General features: G+C 49.1%; 1 protein-coding gene across 1 annotated transcript; it reads right to left on the minus strand.

The window, feature by feature from the left end:
- Window positions 1–244: 244 nt before the first annotated feature.
- Window positions 245–4,518, minus strand: LOC542663 (cinnamyl alcohol dehydrogenase). The gene is made up of 4 exons (NM_001112184.2): window positions 4,283–4,518; window positions 3,011–3,124; window positions 2,109–2,336; window positions 245–1,264 (listed from the first exon to the last, which is right to left on the minus strand). The coding sequence occupies exons 1-4, from the start codon at window positions 4,369–4,371 to the stop codon at window positions 592–594; spliced, it is 1,104 nt and encodes a 367-aa protein (NP_001105654.2). The 5' UTR covers window positions 4,372–4,518; the 3' UTR covers window positions 245–591.
- Window positions 4,519–19,023: the final 14,505 nt, after the last annotated feature.

Here is a 19,023-nt window from a genome sequence, read left to right on the forward strand (position 1 = left end):
GTTGGTCGCGGTATTCGTCTAAGTAGGAGTGTTAAGTAATCCTAATTAGGGCTATGTGGGTAAATACCGACTTTGCCTCTGAGAGGTCTCACATCTCTATATAAGGAACATGTACACCCTCTCATAATACCGTGGAGAAAGAGGCCAGAGGTCCAACCCTACATCTCGTGTGTTCTTCTATCGTGCTTCTGGAATGGGAGACGTGTCTTTAATATTTTCTCGCGTCTAAACTATAGACGAGACAGAAGGGAACGGATTTGACGATCCGTAATAACGTAGTTCTTAACAATCACAAACACTCGGGCAAACCGAAGAAAAAATAGAAACACTTGGCAAATCCAGATTGCTGGTGAGACTGACACCACACCACATTCTGGCGTACTCCGAGTAATACTACAGTACTATACGTAGTTATTCAGTCTGACATTAAAAACTGACCATCCATCGTCTCATCTCAAAGCCCAGAACAGAACGGCAAGAAGGCGGAAAGACAACAACTAGTAAAGGAAGCAGAACGTTGCACGCAGACTCGACCCGAACGAACGTTGCACGCGGCGCACAGACGTGGTTCGACTCGACGACGCGGTGCCATCAGTTGCTGGCCGCATCCGCCGCCGCCGCCTCCGCCTCGACGTTGCTACCGGCGACGTCGACGACGAAGCGGTAGCGGACGTCGTTGCGCTCCAGCCGCTCCAGCGCCTCGTTCACGTACCCCATCTTGACCACCTCGATCTGGGAGGTGAGTCCCTTGTCGACGCAGAACTGAAGCACCTCAGCGGTCTCGTCGATGCTGCCGATGAAGCTCCCCGTGATGGCCTTCCGCCCCAGCATCACCATGGGCGACACGAAGCTCAGGGGCTCGCCGATGACGCCCAGCAGCACGAGCTTGCCGTCCAGCTTCAGCAGCGCCAGGTACGGCTCCAGCGGGTGGTGCACGGGCACCGTGTCGATGATGTAGTCCAGCGAGTCGGCGGCCGCCGCCATGGCCGCGGCGTCCGAGCTCACTAGGTACGCGTCCGCGCCGAGGTGGTCCATTGCCTCCGCGCGCTTCTTGGACGACGAGCTGATCACCGTCACGTGGTGGCCCATGGCCTTGGCTACCTTCACGCCCATGTGGCCCACGCCGCCGAGGCCCAGGATGCCGCCACGGAGGCCCGGGGTCGTCAGCCCAAAGTGCTTCAGCGGGCTGTACACCGTCACGCCAGCGCACAGCAGCGGCGCCGCTTGCTCCGGAGCCAGACCCGCCGGGATCTTCACCACAAACCTGAAACAAAATGCATTAACTATCAACTTACGTGGAACTAGGTATTTAGTTTTTTTTTACCAAGAACAAAATAGGAACCTAAATTCGTGTTACCGAGGTTGCCTTTTTTTTTCTTCCAAAATTGACTGGCAGCAAAGAAAATTGCTTGAAAAGTTACTGTTCTATCATAATTCACACACGGAGTGCCTTTAAAAAAAGAAAAAAGAAATCGCTATCTCAAAATGTTGTTGGAGGTAGGTGGTGTGGTTTGCGCACTGACTGAAAAAGACAGTACACTAAAGTGTAGACAGGTTTTGGAGCGAACGATGGAGAAAGTTATCCTCATTTCTCCCAACAACCGGTGATGGTTTGGGTGGCCAATCTTCAATCAAGAGTAGGTGAGGATTCGGCTTCTGTGGTGGTGGTTCAACCTCACAAAGTCAAGCAAGTAAAGCACACCAAATCATACCGTACTTTCCACATCAACACTCTTGCCTGGTCACCATAAGACATCCATACAACGACTTGCAGCTAGATGATGATGGACTTTCTCGATCATATTTTATCCCCATATATATATATATATATATATATATATATATATATATATATATATATATATATATATATATATATATATATATATACTTTCCTGCACCTTTTCTAGAAGGATTGGACCTTATCTCGTCCACTTCTCGCAAAAGTTGAAATATAATTGAAGTTCAACTATATATTTCTAGCTTTTTTCAGACCAAACATTTTTTTAATAAAAAAAGAGATTATTATCTCTACAACACTGCATGCAAGATAACGCTGAAAATAATTAAACCAGTGAAAAGATTAGTTTTCAGTCTCAAGAACTCACTTCTGGTCGACGACCATGGTGGAGGCGAATCCACCCTGCGTGGGCCGTCCATCAGTGTAGACGTCGTTGTATGACCAGATCTTCTTGTTGCAGTACTGCTCAACGTTGGCCTTGCAGGGGCTGCACTCGCGGCAGCACCCAACGATCACCCCGACGCCTACCACGTCGCCGACGCCGTACTTGGCCACCTCGGGCCCGACCTCCACCACCTCGCCGACCACCTCGTGCCTGCAAAAGTATCAGTTATTATCAAACCAAAGCCATGATTTCGTCTCTCTGTTGGATTTTAGTTTCTAGCCTATTCTAATTTACTGGGACTAAAGGACTTTATTGTTATTGTATCAGTTCACGGTGGTGGAGTGGTTGTCCTGTCGTCATGTCAGAGAAAAGTATAGGACGGCCGGTGAGGTTTCCTTGCTACTCATTTCAGCAGCTCTTTAGCTATCATGATATAAATAGCCTGTACAAATTAGACACAACAAGCTCTTGTGATTCAAGTAATCTGATCAGTAATTGGCAACCAACTACAGACGTAAGAGTATTAGCTTATTATTGTGGTTGGTGTGTATTTGCCACCTGTAACCCAGGGGATAGCTCCGGACTGGGATGCTAACGTTTGTGGTTGACAAATGTGCACTCTATCTACCAATCTATATGCTGGTCGTCATGAATCAAATAATTATACCTGAATTTGTCTGCATGTGTAATTTTCTCATGAAAACGCTGAAACTGCATGTCACTATATATATCCTTTATAGTTTTGAGACAAATTGAATAATAGGACACTTGGAAATTCAGTACGTATATTCTGGACCGTACACGGAGCATATATATATATACTGGATCCCCAAGGGTCCTGAAAAATCGCTGGGTGCGTGTGTGTGTTAACCGTTTGTGCTCACCCAGGGACCATAGGATACTTTGAAGCCCCGAGGTGGTTCTTGGCCTGGTGGATGTCCGTGTGGCAGATCCCGCAGTAGAGCACCTTCACCACCACATCTTCAGGGCCTGTGTTCCTGTTGTCACCACCACAACACATCCCATATGAAAAAGAGACAAGTGTTAGTTTTTTTTTCTTGCCGAAGACTAGCACCATGTAGAATTATGCATATATGAATCGCGCCACAGTTGTACGTTGGATAGTGCTAGTAGTCGTCGATGGCATGAGAAATAATAATAAAAGGGTAATCGGTATTATTACTGCGAGTACAAATGGATGGTGATCGCGACAGGCGGTAGGTAGCTGCAGATATCAGTAGTTACGTATCTTACCTACAAGTTCACACGCTGCTGGGTCTGTACGAGACGTCAAGCACGTGCAGTGCTGTGCAGGAGCAGTACCCATATATTAATGTTCGAAACAAAATGCCATGTAGAAGAGAAGCATACGTGCAGTGTACGCTCGCCCAACCTGCTCTGCTTGTGTGCTATCTTGTCCAGTATCCGTATTTGGCATATGCATGTGCACTATCTAGAGTTGGACCGCAAGAAGTTGAAGACGTATCATATATGCATGATGCAACACAGCGCATAATGCTCTTGTTGTGGACTAAGGGGGTGTTTGGTTACACCCTGCTAAAATTTAGTCTCTGTCCCATCGAATGTTTGAACCTCTGTTCCGGGTATTAAATGTAGTCGGATTATAAAACTAATTTGTCAGCCGAAGATTAAAAGACGAGACGAATCTAGTCTAGTTGGTTGGGTCTATATTTCATACTCCTATTTAAAAGTAAAACGCTTGATGTGACCCGGACTAAACTTTAGCAGGAGCAACCAAACACCCCCTAAAACATATCGTACGCGTATAGATAATAATAACTGCAACGAATCAGGTACTCCCATATATGCAACAGACTAACAGAGTGCTCCCCCAAATTAAAACCCGCCGCCGCTACGCTACGTACGTACTCCTAGTCATCTTCCGTTGCAAGTTGATCGAAAATATGCCCCAAGTCCCTTTTTATTTTTCATCAAAAAAAACATCAATCAAATTTTCTGTTCTTCCCGAGAACTCGGAGAACTACTGGAGGAGGCGCGTGCAGAAACTAACCGTCTCTCGTCCTCCTGGATCCATCCATTTGCGTGTTTGCAAAAGGGCGGAGACAGTCGGACATATACAGACGGGAGGGACTGGAGGAGAGGACAAACACGAGGGCGCCGGCGCGGCGTAGTACCTGAGGGTGTAGGAGTAGGGGGAGAGGTGTCCGGTGGCGTCCCTGGCGGCCCACCCGACCACCTTCCTCTCGGACGCCAGGCTCCCCATTCGATTCGGGATCGGCGCGGCGGGGACGACGACGACGGAGCGGGTGGCGGGCGATGGAGACGAGCCCGCACCAGGTGGTGTAGCTAGCCTTCGTCGGAGTTGGGAAAGAAAGCCGCGCGAGCGCCGGGTAGTGCGATCTTTCTGGGTAAGGAAAAGATGCTTGAGCAGGGTGCGTGCTATATAGTGGCTGCGAGCTCGATCGGCACTGTGCAAAGTGGCAACTCCTCCGCTCCAGGCTACCTGTACCTACTACCTTTCCAGCATGATCTTCTGTGCCCGCTGCAGGAGAAAATCAGTACTCCCTCCGGTTTCCTATTAGTTGTCGTTTAGGACAACGACACGGTCTCCAAAATATAACTTTGACCAATATTTTTTGTTAAAATACAAATGAACTCTTAATACATTTATACTTTTATAAAAGTACGTTTTATAACAAATTGGTGCATATAAATATTAGGTTCCAAAACTAAATAACAAAATAGTTATTTGTAGTCAAAATTTTATAAGTTTGACTCGAACTTTATTCAAAACGATAACTAATAGGAAACCAGAGGAAGTAAGACTTTCGTCTTTCGAGGAGGTCTACCAAACGGGAAGAAGCCAAGCCCTTCTAAAATAGACCCGGCTTCTCTGAAATTAATGTCTTTAGACAGGAAATACAAAAAGAATACGTTATACGTACCAAAATGATCCAATAACTGTGATTCCACTGGCTGGAAATTGTACACAACTCGGACGATACCAAACGCATGGGCGTGGCTTCACGATGCTAGCTAGCTAGCTAGCTAGGTCAATGAAGAAAAATACAAGTCACGGGTCCTTAGACCGTGTCCATAAATCCACTAATGTCGTCACATAAAACACTTCACAATATAAACTATGAAAGTTGATTTTAAATATGGGGATTAATCGAGATGCTGGAAATAGTCTTATGGGTTGAGAAATTGGGTAAGTGCATTTCCACTCGACTACGAGGTGTGTGACAAATTGTCACCCAAGTGCCGAGTGGTCGCTGATGTTTCAATCCAACTGTTAAAAGGTTAAACCATGACGCGTGCGGTAGTAGTAGTATCGGTATTCAACTATTCACGTAAGCGGCATCATTGGTATGGTAAATTGAGGCACATATGTCGTTTAGGCCCCGATTAAATTGGCCATTTAAACAATAAGAAGTGGTGTACACGATCTAAACGAAACAGACATAAGAAAGATTGGACCGGGCAACCAAACAATTCATTCATAATTTAACCAATAGGAGGATCCCATCCACCATACTCCGGCTGGCAACCAACTAATTGGCATCTCAGTATATTAAAGGGGATAGGATGATTTAGTTTCATTTGCCCGCTTTTTTTAAAAAAAATACACTTACATACATATCATTGGGCTATCTGAGGAGCTTCAGCTTCTCGGAAGAAAATCTCATCAAAGGCTTTTATAATGTCATCTCATTCATGCTACAATTAGGAGAGTTTCTCTATTTGCGCTAAGAGCTGGAGCTAAAAATGTGCTTCATTTATATTCTAGTGAAGATAATAGAGAATCGATTTTCACCAGCTCTTCACTCTGCTTTCTCCTAGAAATCAAATGTAACGTAGCTCTCCTCAACGGGCCCATATGTCTTTGCTAGCATATTCGATTTTCTTTAACATGGATAAGTTATAAGTATATATGCATATTTTAGCGATACTTTACAATAACAGTACTAGCTACTATTATTGACGAGAGTTTGAACATAATTATAGGCAAGAGAGTTGACATCGTGCATTCCGTGCAAGGGAGGGAGAAGTAGTAGGTGCTGTTTGCTCAGCAATCAGAATCGCACATTTCCTGGCGGGTTTGATTTGTTAGTACAGTTTGCATGGGACCAAATCAAGAGAAGACAACGCGAAAGGGATGCGGAAGCGGGGGTCGTTGGGCCTGGGTGTGGGTGTGGTAGGTGAGCGGGGCCCGCAGGATCTGACGTCAAGGCTATGTCACCGTTGGAACAACTCAAAGCCCTCTCTTCAGATACCGAAAATGCCCGGCCCGGCTAATTTAGGGAGTACATTAATTACTGGTTTTTTTATTAAACAAGTCATTAACGTTGGCTGCCTTGACCTGGATCCAAATATATCAGCGATTAAATAGCTGTCCCTGTCTATCTAAATGCAATTAACTTCTAGCAGGACGATTCCAACAAATAACTAGCTATTAACTTCTAATAGAATAATAGTTATCAGCTGTTTTCTATTGGCTGCATTTTCCTTTTATACAAGATATATTTATACTATCATTAATCTTTTATGCATGAAGTGTTAGTTATATTTTGGGCTTGATCCATATAAATAATTAAATCCAAAGGTCCGTATTAAATAGGCTATTAGTCGGTTGCTCATGTGTTATGGTTTCTATATTCAGAATATTTACAATATTTATTCTTTATTGAACACAAATGGTTGTGAGCTCTAAGAGCAACTCCAATAGTTACCTAAAAGAACTCCCTAAATCAAAATTTTGGAGAACTGGTATGAAAACATCTCTCCAGTAGTTCCCTAAAACAACTCTCCAAATTTATCAACTTGTAATCCAACCCTATGTATTCTCCAAATGTAGCTATCCTTTCACCACTCCCGAAATAAAAAATCGTGCCAAAGATTTCTCCATCGGGCTATCTCGTGCTTTTTTCCCCTCCCCGTCGCCGTCACGAACACACATAGGTCCGACTTCCGTGCCGCTAGATCCAGCTTCCCCACCGCCAGGTACAGCTTCCCCGCCACCATGTCCGGCTCCCCCGCTGCCAGGAACTCATCCCCGCTGCTACCGGTTCTTGCTTCTTGTCGTTGTTCTAGTTCTGATCCGTCTCCCTGTTACCGGCGCCCATCAACGGAGGAGACGGGTACACGGTCGTTGGGCAGCCAGACCTCGCTCGGCATGGTGGTCGGCAGATCACGTCCTTGCTGGGCACTTGTTGTAAGCTGTGTGCAGGGCTGGTGGGCAAACTGGCCCGGCGGTGGCACAACATGCAACAGCCAGAGAAGGCGGGAGGAAGGAAACAAAAAGGAATACAAGGACCTGACCCACAAAACTAATTTCAAAATTGATTTACTACCTATATATATGTGGAACAGTTGGAGATCACAATTTTTTATGCCCAAACTTCAGTTACCAACTCCCAACACTATAATTTAAGGAGCTATTTTTAGAGAACTACTGAAGTTGCTCTAATGGTTAGAACCTAGGTATGGGAGGGGGAGGGTGACAGTTTGAACCCCAGCACTATGCTCATTTTTGGACTTTTATTTCGCTCGCTGCGCTCGTTGGAGGAGACGATACATGAAGGGAGAAACTCTCTTAAATATAGTAGAGATAGAGATGTGTTATGTTTTCGTACCATATGAGATGTTGACTAGACGTTAACTCAACTTATACTATCACATGAAGTTATTGAAAAAAGGATGATGGCATGCCACGCTACACCGCTACCGAGCAGTGTCACGGTCGTGGTACATAGGACTGAACAATTGGTTAACCGAAATTTTTTAGTTCAGTTTTTTAAAGTTCGGTTTCTAGGAAATGGAAACCGAAATTATATCTAAAAAAGGAAAACCGCACATTCAGTTAACCGTATATTTCGTTTCGATTTTCCGTTTAACGAAAAAAAACCAAAACTCTTGTACAGCAGCGCAAGCCAACTTCGAATGCTCCCGTGGTCTGCAAGTAGGACTGCCCGACTAGGCACCATCCTGAAAAACATACAAGTAAACGGCTTGTAACTTGGACTAGGCACCATACCGTTGTCTGCATATGAACACAAAAACAAATAGTATTCATTACACATTATCTGCAACATGCAAGCAAATCGTGAGCGAGGGACTGAGCGTTCCCATGTGATCCCGTTAACGATAGAGCAAGAACGACTGAACCAGTGATCTCGGCCGAGCTGCCCTGGGCCTTGGCAGCGTGAGTGGCTGGCGGCCCATGGACTCACCTGGCGTGAGGTGAAGGCTCCAAGCAGCAAGCCGACATAGGTAGTCCTGGGCTAAAATAGGATTATAACTTATAAGCTGTGGGCATTAAAGTTTGGTTTTTCAGTTTAAACCGAAATAAAAACTGAAAACCAAATTAAATTTCAGTTTATGAAGAATGCTAACCGAAAAATACTACGGTTTGACCGATTCCCTTTTTTTTGTTTCAGTGTTCGTTTTTTTTTTGCCCAAGCCTAGGAGTTCGATGTGAGGATGTGTTTGCCACACTGGGGAATTACTACATGCGAAGGTGGTGGTGGGGGGGGGGGGGACGGGGGAGGGTGGGAGTTATGATGTCTTTGTTGCTTGTTCTTGAGAGTGTTCAAGATGGTGCTGGTGCTCTCATACTTGTCTAACTATTAGAACTTAGTTAGGAGAAAGAATCAAATGGCTCATAGGTTAAGTTCGCTTGGGTTTCCTTCAAGAGGCCTCGTTCCCCTTAATAGTCAAGGGAACATGTGGAGGTTTGATAGGGTGTGTCATTTCTCGCCTTTGGTCGCAGGTCGTCTCCTACGCTCCCAAAAGCTTGTCATAGCTAGTGCGTCTAACCCCAAGGTATTGTCATTGTAGCTTAACTGGACCAAGGGCCAGTTGATCCTTCTAGAGGGGCGTTTGCAGCCATGTGAGGTGGTGTCCCTGCGGAACCATACAAATGGTTTGGCTCAGATTTCCCTCCTTATTCTAATGTCTTTTCTAGGGTGTTTGATGGCCTTACACTTGTGGTGAAGCCTGTCATAGCCTACAGGTCCTTATTGTCCTTTAGGGAGTGGAGTTGTTGGACATGGGTGCCTTCAAAGTCCTTCATATTGTACCTGCTTTCACCCAGCGCATATATAACTAGGAGTACGCGATGAAAGGTCAAAGGATCATAAATGCATTAGCCTTACACCGATATTCATGGTACCCCTAGGTTGTGATGTCAAATAGTCTTGTAAGAACTGTATGACCCGTGATGACCTAGCCCATATTGGTCGAGGTCAGGACCGACCTAGTCACGGTGACTAGTTAAGGCTACATAATGCGGTCGAGGTCGAAGCACCTTGGTTGTGGTGACTAGGTCAGGATCACTCTAGACGATCGAAGTTGGGGTCGACCTAGTCGAGGGAAACATGTCGGGAGAGTTCTGGTCAGGGAGCTGACCTAGTCGGGATGACCAAGTCAGGATCACTATGGTTGTTATGACTTGGTTGGGGTGACTAGGTCGGGGTTGACCTAGTCGGGGTAATAAAAGGGAAATGGCCTCAACCATTTCCTATAATCGATTTTGGTGTTTGACGACCATCACAAAACTTATGAACTAACTAGTTTGCCTAGTTGATCTTTTCTCAGGTGCATAAAGTTCATTTAAAACTATAAGGAACATAAACCCTTGGGCTACTTCAATCAATATGGGGCAAGTCAGACTTGCACCAGCCTGCGGCGCACCGGACTGTCCAGTGTGCACCAGACAGTGTCTGGTGCCTAGGCTGGCGTGCCCGACGAACATGCCGCTCTCGGGAAAACACAGCGCTCCTCGGCTAAAATTTACCGGACTGTTAGGTGAGCCCACAGCCAACAGTCATCTTCGCCAACGGTCGACTGCCATGGTGTCAGAAGGTTTGAAACAGTTAGTGACGTTAGGTCGCACCAGACTGTCTGGTGTGCCACCGGACTGTCCGGTGCGCCACAAGGACAGGTGAATTCAACAGTAGACTGCTCCAAACCCCAACAGTCGGCTGACGTGGCAGGCACCGGACAATGAACATTGGGATATCCGGTGCGCTCGTCGATAGAAAGCTACATCCAACGGCTAGAATTGTGGTTGGGGCTATAAATACCCCCAACCACTACCATTCAAAGTGTCCAAGCTTTACACTCTCCACATTCAATACAAGAGCAAGGAATTCATTACAAGACACAATCAAAGCCTCCAATCCTATCCAAGTGCCACAATTAAGACAAGTGATCAATAGTGATTAGTGACTTGAGAGAGTGTGATTTGTGTTTCATTTGTTGCTCTTGTTGCTTGGTTGTGCTTTCTTCATCTCCTTCTAAACTCTCTAAGTGATTTGTAAAGCAAGCAAGAGACACCTAAGTGTGTGGTGATCCTTGCGGGGTCTTAGTGACTCTTGAGATTAAGAAGAAGCACTCAACCGATTTAGGTGATCGATTGAGAGAGGGAAAGGGTTGAAAAAGACCCGGCCTCCATGGCCTCCTCAACGGGGAGTAGGTTCATTGGAACTGAACCTCGGGAAACAAATTGTCGTGTTCATTTGTGTTGACCTTTACACGATTTGGTTCTTCCTCTCCCCTCTCTCTCTAAAGTTCTCTTGCTCACAATCCTTTGAGTTATCTAATAGCAAGAAGGACTCTCTTCCACATTGATTGAGCAACGCATAGCAAGAAGGACTCTCTTCTGCACTTCGTATTCGTTATTATTTATTTCCAATCCTAACCCTGGGTGAAGTTCGAGTTCAAAGTTTATAATTTATAGGTTTCACCTATTCACCCCCCTCTAGGCGACTTTCAATTGGTATTAGAGCCTGATACTTCATTAAAGTCTAACAACTCGAAGTGGTGTCGGGAGAACACGTGTGATATCCTGGCCCCTGGGATGGGATGTCTTGGCCCAAGGCTTAATAGAATTAATAGTGTAATCATACCAACAAGGTACATCTTCTTTTTTTCGGAAGCCTATCTCGAAAGAACCTCCAAGTTAAGCGTGCTTGGCTTGGAGCAATTTGGGATGGGTGACCGACCGAGAAGTTTTCTTGGGTGCGCATGAGTGAGGACAAAGTGCGCACAAAAGACTCGTGTTGGTCTGTGGGGACAATATATGATCCTAGAGAGCTGCCAGGAGTAAGTACTGCCGGTCCAGGGATTGGACGGGGTGTTACAAGTGGTATCAGAGCCAACCCTCGCAGTTTCACGAGCGTGTGTGGGCTAGGGGGTTCGGGTATATGGCGCATGGCGCATGTGGGCCCAGAGTGGTCACATGGCATGGCATATGACGACACTAGACATACAGACGTGGCCAAGAGGGGAGGTTCCTGGATTGGGGTTGACCGACGAGGACGTCAGTCTTCTAAGGGGGGTGGATTGTGATATCCTGGCCCCTGGGATGGGATGTCCTGGCCCAAGGCTTAATAGAATTAATAGTGTAATCATACCAACAAGGTGCATCTTCTTTTTTTCGGAAGCCTATCTCGAAAGAACCTCCAAGTTAAGCGTGCTTGGCTTGGAGCAATTTGGGATGGGTGACCAACCGGGAAGTTTTCTTGGGTGCGCATGAGTGAGGACAAAGTGCACACAAAAGACTCGTGTTGGTCTGTGGGGACAATATATGATCCTAGAGAGCTGCCAGGAGTAAGTACCGCCGGTCCAGGGATTGGACGGGGTGTTACAACACGCTAAACGGGAGATGGTCACTAGCGAAAAGCCTGGATCTTCGGGAAAGAAGAATGAAGAAAAGACTCTGTCAAATGAAACCGGCCACAAGCACAAGCAGGAAAAAGATGAATCCTCTGGCTCCATTAAGTCACACAAGAGGGGCGACAAGAAGAAAAAGAAGATGAAGAAGGTGGTCTACTATGAGACCGATTCTTCCACACCCTCAACCTTCGGCGCCGAGTGAACATCTTCAAAACACCAAGAGCGTAAGAAGTATAGTAAGATTCCTCTTCGCTATACTCGTATTTCTAAATGCGCACCCTTACTTTCCGTTCTCTTAGGCAAACCACCATATTTTGATGGTAAAAATTATTGTATGTGGAGTGGTAAAATGAGGCACCATCTAACCTCACTCCACGAAAGCATTTGGGATATTGTTGAGTTTGGAGCCCAGGCACCACAAGTTGGCGATGAGGACTACAACTCCGATGAGGCCACCTAAGTGAGACACTTCAACTCCCAAGCCACCTCCATACTCCTCGCTTCCTTGTGTAGAGAGGAGTACAACAAGGTGCAAGGGTTGAAAAGTGCCAAAGAAATTTGGGACATCCTCAAAACGGCGCATGAAGGGGACGAAGTGACCAAGATCACCAATCGTGAAACGATTGAGGGAGAACTCGGTCGGTTTGTGTAACGCCCCGAATTTTGGAGTTGAATTTTTCTTTTTCCTTCACTCGCTAAATTCGGGCGTTACCTCTCTTTTCCCATTTCTTTTCGCTAACCCTTACCCATTTCCAAAACTCTATGTCGTGTAATAATAATAAATCCTAGAAGAGGATTTCTTTGGTTGTTGCATCATGCCGATCCACGCATTTTTCCTTTGTGTGTATTCGCTCGGTATTCATTGGGGTATTTGTTTATTAATTAAGAAAGAATTTGGAGCTTAAAGAAAAAGGGAAAATAGAAAAGCCCCCTCTCTCCCTGGGCCGGCTTCTTGGCGTGGCCCAGTTTCCCCCCTCTCTCTCCCCTTCCCCCCTCTCGCAGCCCAACAAGCGCGTGGCCTAGCTGGCACGGCCCAGCTGGCGCGGCCTGCCCCGCCCCCTCTCGCGGCCCAGCCACCCCCCGCGCGCACGCCGCGCCCAGCATGACGGTTGGAACTGCCGCCGCCATGCCCTTGTGGGGCCCACCCGCCAGTCGCCCCCTCCCCAAACCTCCTCTCTCTCCCCTACCCCACGCACGTCCCTCTCTCTCTCTCCCTCGACGCCGCTCGCCCTCGCCCCCCACGCGGTAAGCCCCTCCCCCTCTCTCCTCTCCCCTCCCTCCCCTTCTCCGGCCATGGCGCCGTCCGGCCGGCCTTGGCCCCCTCCCTCGCGCGTGGTCCGGCTCGGCCGCCGTCCGTGGCGTGACCCCTGCTCGCGGCGGCGCGCCCGCGTGGCCCCGTCCGCGGCGCGGCGTTCCCCGCCCGGCGCGGCTCCCCAGCCCCGGCCCCGTCCCGGCGTGACCCCCTCCCTCTTCCCCGCGCTCGCCCGGCCATGGGGGCCCGCCCCCGGTGCGCGCGGCCTCGGCGCGTTCGGCCCCGACATCCCGCCCGGCCCTGGCACGGACGCCCCGGTGCGGCCCTCCCCCTCTCCCCGCACGGTGCGCCCAACCCCGCCCCAGCCCCTCCCTGTCCAGCCCCGCCCTGGCGGCCTCGACATGCTCATGGCGCGGCCCCGGCGCGCCGGCCCGACATGGCCGTGGCGCCGCGGCCCGGAGCGGCCTCGCCCGGCGTGGCCCCGGCCCCTGCCCCGGCGTGCCCGCTCACGGCCATGGCGCCTGGTGCGGCGCGTGCGATGCCCCCGCGCGGCCCGCCCTGCGCGTGGTGCCCCTGGCGCGGCTCGTCGTGACCGCGCGGCGCGGTGTGGCACCCGGCGCGGAGCGCGCGGTCCCGGCCCGGCGTGGTTGTGGCGCCCTCGCTCGGCGCGGCCCGACCTTGTTCTCCCGGCGTAGCCGCAGCCTGCTCGCCCTTGCGCAGCCTTGAGCTCGGCCCGGCGTGCCTATGGCGCGTGGCCCGCATGTTCGGTCGTGGCGTGGCCCCGCTGCCTGTTCGCGGCACGCAGCGTGGCGCGTGCGCAGCACGGCCCCGGCATGCGCGTGGCTCGTTCGCGGCGCGCTAGCGCGGCCTAGAGCGCGCACGTGCTCGCGTGGTGCACGCGGTGCTTTGGCACGGCTCGCCGTGCCGTCGGCACGCTCGTCTACCCCTAGACGTGCCCATCTACCCCTAGCCACCCGTATACCCCCCGTGTATTCCATGCGTAGTGACCACATTATCTATATTAATGAAAATGGAAACTCAACTCAGAAATTGATTACGTTAGTTATTTCATGTAGTTAATTATCGACATAGTTTAATGTCAACCAATTGGAAATAGTTATAATTCTATTAGTGCATGTGACTAATACTTGTTAGCGTAACTAGGTGGAACTAGATCACGTAATGATTAGTTATGCATCTACCCGTAATACGCTTCGGTTATAGCTTTAGCCACTGCGAGACCTTTCTCCTTTTCTTTCCAGCAATTGCGAATGCAAAATCGTATGTCATATTTTATGCATATTTGACTTATCTGCTCTCTTGTATGGTGTACTGTTTATTTCCTAATTCGAGTGGATGGATGTATGTATGTTTGCGCTCGCATAGAGAACGATCTGGTTGAGGAGCCCGAAGAACTCGCAGGAGAAGCCCCTGAGCAGCAGCTGGTTGGTGGAGGCAAGTGTCCCTTGACCTATCTTTGTCCTACACATTCCATAATTCACTTCTCGCATTTACACAGTTATACTTAAGAATTGACTAGCTTTTGTTATCCATGTCCTTGTTTACGTATTTGGGTTGGAGTAATATTGTTTAGCTTTATGCTATTGTCGGTGTTTTGGGTCCGACCGCACACCCGGGGTTGCCCCTCAAGGTGCTTTTAGGAGTAGGACGGTGTCGACAACTGTAGCAAAATGGTTCGTGCCGATTGCACGAGGAACAGTAGACAAGGTTTACAGGTTCAGGCCGCTTAGAGATGCGTAACACCCTACGTCCTGGTGAGTATGCTTGATGAATGTGGTTACAGGAGAGCTCTCTGGATTGAGAATACAGGGAGTTGACGTAGGTGGCTAAGTAATAGGGTCGATCGTTCTGAAGGGGTGCCCCCTAGGCCTTATATACTCGACCGTGGGGCAATACACGTGGATATGATAACAACAAGTATCTAAAAGATAGTGAACCTCTTGAGTTTATCCCTATGTAACCCTCGCCGACTTATCCTCGCATGGCTCCGTTGCATGGGGGCTCCAGTGCGGGAAAGTCGGATCTCTGTTGTGGTCACTCGCTCGACGTTGTGGGCCGTCCGGGTTTGCACCAATCCGGCCTTGTGTCGCTCTGCTTTGCTTGGTTGTTTCTCCCCAGGCCCACGAAAGAATGACCTTACGATTCATTGGGCCCTTGGGCCTTTCGTGAGGTCTTTTACTCTTTTAGTGGACCCGGGGGATATCTATCCCCCACAAGCCCCCGATCTTTGGGTTAATTTAGAGGTAATCAGCCCAAAGATCCCAGGTCCAGCTTGCAGGTGATTTGAAGAAAAATGACTTCCTGTCGTCTTCTCCTGCTCCGATCACTCGTTGACCGAAGCTTAGTTTCGTGCTTGTGCCTTAGAGGTCGGCATTTCAATTTGTAGGATTCTGAACTTCATTGGGTGCACCGGAGGTGCACCCAATGGGTGTAGCCCCCGAGCTTCGAGTAGATTTTAGAAAATAATCTACTCGAAGGTCTTCCCCAGAGATTATCTCCATTTGTGCTCCTGCGTTTTGGTTGAGGGCTGGCCTTTTAATCTTGCCCCACGCCTTAGAAGTCGGCACTACCTTGGCTGGGAACGATAATCCATGGGGTGCACCGAAGGTGCACCCAATGGGTGTAGCCCCCGACCTTCAAATGGATTTTTGAGGATAATCCATTCGAAGGTCTTCCTTTTGTGTCTCTTTGCTGAAAATTATCCTTCCTGTTCGTAGAAATTGGCATGAAGCTATTCGCATTATGCTTTGGAGGTCAGCATTATGTCATCAATATTTTGCTTCAGAGGTCAGCATATATTTTGTCTTTAGCAGCCGAGTTCGCAATCCATCCATATCTTGCTGGGTAGTGCAATTTATTTGCACTGCGACTGATTGGACATCTGATGGACGTTCTCTGTCTAGTCTTCACGTCGCTTCTGTCGGCCATATCTTGTACTTCGCTGGCTATATTTGGCTTTCCTCTGATCCTTACCAATATCTCATTTTTGTCTTGAGGTATTCACTGCGTGCCCTGCACAGATGTGACTGTTTTGAAAAATATACTGATAATTCCTGGGCGTCCCCCCCCAATGGGAGTGGGCAAGGGACGGCTTGGTACGCTGAGTATTTTAGCCGGCTGCTTCTGAGTAGTAATGTGATGTGACGGCGAGTGTAATCATATCCTCCGCGCTGTTGACTGGAGTCCCAATGGGTGTTGTGTTGCGTGAAACGGCGTCAGCCGCCTGACGTGTCTTCAGACGGGTTGAAGTGCTTATTGAATGCTTTGCGACTGTTCAGTGACCGCGGTTGGAGATGAGCGGTTGCCTTCTCCTTCTATAAATAACGCCGTTGTCTCTCTGGCTTTTTCACATCTCTTCGCTGTTCTCTGCTGCTTCCCTCTCTTTTCTCCCTTCTGCTTCCACCATGGGCAAGAACAACAAATGCAAGCGCGAGCCGACTCCTCCGTCAGAGGACTTTGGCGACTCGGAATACTCAGAGGAGGAGTTCTCCTCTGAGTCCGAGGGGTCTCCGGCTCCCGTCTCTCCCCCAGCGTCGTCCGATGACTCGGACGACTCTCAGGGGATTGCCGCGGAGGTCTGGACGTACATCTGGGCCGTCGAGCGCTCCGGGCTCGAGGGCTCGGATGAGTCGGAGTACTCCTCGGATGAGGAGGACTCGGACGGCGGCGGCGAGGATGAGGACGACGACGACGACGACGGCGACGACGACGACGGTGGCGACGGTGACGGTGACGGCAGCGGCAGCGGCAGGGGCAGCAGCGGCGGCGGCAGGGACGGTGACGGCAGCAGCAGCAGGGGCAGCAACCGGGGTGGCAGCAGCAAGGGCAGCACCAGGGGCGGCGGCGGCGGCAGCAGCAACAGGGCCAGTGGCTAGACACCACTGGTCTTTTAGATATTAGTATAGTGTAGTTAGAATAATTGTAGTAGTAATGTAGAGTAGTATAGCGTAGTATAGTAGTAGTAGTAATGTAATGTAGTAATAGTAGGGAAGTATCAACTCGCAAAGAGTTGATTTGTAAGTTTATTATCTTCCCTTTAAATGAAAGAATGACGTTGGCTTCTTCTTGATGACTTGTCTTGCTTGTTTGTAAAACTAATTCCTTTGAGACAGTAGATGAATAACTTGGGGATCAAACTGATGCTTTCCGAAATGGCGAGCGACTTGAGACGATGTCAGAGGGCGGCATCAGCGTTTTAGAGGTAACACCGAGCAACTGAAAGGCGATGTCAGCGTTTTAGAGGCAACACCGAGCGACTGAACGTTGTACCAGCGTTTTAGGGGCAACGCCGAGTGATTGAATACGATATCAACGTTTTAGAGGTAACGCCGAGTGACCGGAGGTCGACGTCGGCATTTTGGAAGTAATGCCGAGCGACTGAACACGAAATCAGCATTTTAGAGGCAACGCCGAGTGACTGGAGGGTGACGTCGGCATTTTAGAGGTAATGCCGAGCGACTGAACACGAAATCGGTGTCTTGGAAGCGACGCCGAGTGATAGCAAGCCGCGCGAGCCACTTTGAGGATGATGGCCGAGTGATGAGGTGGCGCACCGGAGTTCTGGAGATAACTGCCGGGTGACCACGTGGCACGCTGGGGTTTTGGAAATAACCGCCGGGTGATGACTGGGCACTTTTTGAAACGGTATCTGGCTCGAGAATATCCCATAAGAGCTGCACTTTTAGCCACCTTTGCTTTCCGGGCCCTAGTTCTTGCATTCCCGCTTCCGAATCCTCTCTGCCATTCGCCTCCCACTCTGCTCGCTGGTAGAATCGAGATGGCACCCAAGAGGAAGACCGCGAGCTCGTCTGCTGTGGTGATTCCTCCAATCGACCCCAACAGCCAGTTGCCTTTCGCAGGTAACCACATGTCCATCATTTCTAAAACTGAACTTCTCCACCTCGTATCTATCGGGGTTCTTCCTCCGCAAGAACTCTGTTCTTGGCGGATTTGCCATGGGTTTACTGTTCCGACAGAGGATACCCATGAGTCCGTTGTTTACGCCCCTTTTCTTCTCCGCGGCCTCGGCCTTCCCATCTCTCCTTTTTTCCGCGGCCTTCTTGATTTCTACCACATTAACTTGACCCATTTGAACCCCAATTCAATTCTGCAAATCTCCATTTTCGTTCACTTATGCGAAGCCTTTCTTGGTGTGCTGCCCCATTTCGGTTTATGGAAATACTTGTATCATTGTCGCCCTGGGATGGCCGGGGGACAACATCAGTTGGTCGGCGGTGCCAGCTTGGAGATGCGCCGCGGGAGGAAAATTGAATATCTCGAGATCCCCCTCAAGGACAACATCAAGGGATGGCGCCTAGAGTGGTTCATAGTTGAGAATTATGGGAATTCTCTCCCCTCCCGGTCGGGAAGACAGCCGGACGTTCGCACCCCAAGCTGGACCGAGTCTCCCACAAATCAGGAGGTAGCTGAGGCAGGCGTGTTGCTAGCTGAAGTTGGACTGCTGAAAGAGAGAGGTCTAACTGCTGAAGCTGTGGTTACTGACTTTGTTTTCAAGAATATTCAGCCACTGAAAGATAGGGCCTATCCAGCTTATCTGTATCGAGGGCTAGCCGACTCAACTCGGGTTACCAATAGGAGAATTCCTTCTGCAGACTTGGTGAGCCGACTTGAAATGATCCTCAGGGGCAAGGTGTCAAATGTTGGTGCTCCAGTGGCGTACTCGGCCTGGAACTTGCCTCCTCCCAAAGCTTTCACCCTCTTCGTGTCGAATCCACCCATTACCGATGGCAGTTTGGGTCTTAGAGTACGACCCTCTGCTAAAGAAGTTAGTGCTTTGGTTGCTTTGCTTGGGGAGATTCCTGATGACGAACGGCATGTTCATTTTGAGGTGCCCCTGAACCCGAGTGATGCGGAGATAAGTGCTATGCTTGATCTGCTAGCTGAGGATTCTTCCGATGCTGCTCCTGCTGGTGCGTTGGTAGTGGCGCCCCTCCCAGAAGC

Source organism: Zea mays, chromosome 5 (genome assembly GCF_902167145.1).
Source record: "Zea mays cultivar B73 chromosome 5, Zm-B73-REFERENCE-NAM-5.0, whole genome shotgun sequence".
In the NCBI taxonomy this organism is placed as follows: Eukaryota; Viridiplantae; Streptophyta; class Magnoliopsida; order Poales; family Poaceae; genus Zea; species Zea mays.

What these genes read in the sequence shown, in the direction of transcription:
- LOC542663 (NM_001112184.2), bottom strand. Translation starts at nt 4,371, where the DNA reads ATGGGGAGCCTGGCGTCCGAGAGGAAGGTGGTCGGGTGGGCCGCCAGG. An exon ending in AAGTATCCTATGGTCCCTGG is followed by an intron (nt 2,337 to 3,010) that starts GTGAGCACAAAC and finishes ATACTTTTGCAG; the next exon opens with GCACGAGGTGGTCGGCGAGG. An exon ending in ACCATGGTCGTCGACCAGAA is followed by an intron (nt 1,265 to 2,108) that starts GTGAGTTCTTGA and finishes ATTTTGTTTCAG; the next exon opens with GTTTGTGGTGAAGATCCCGG.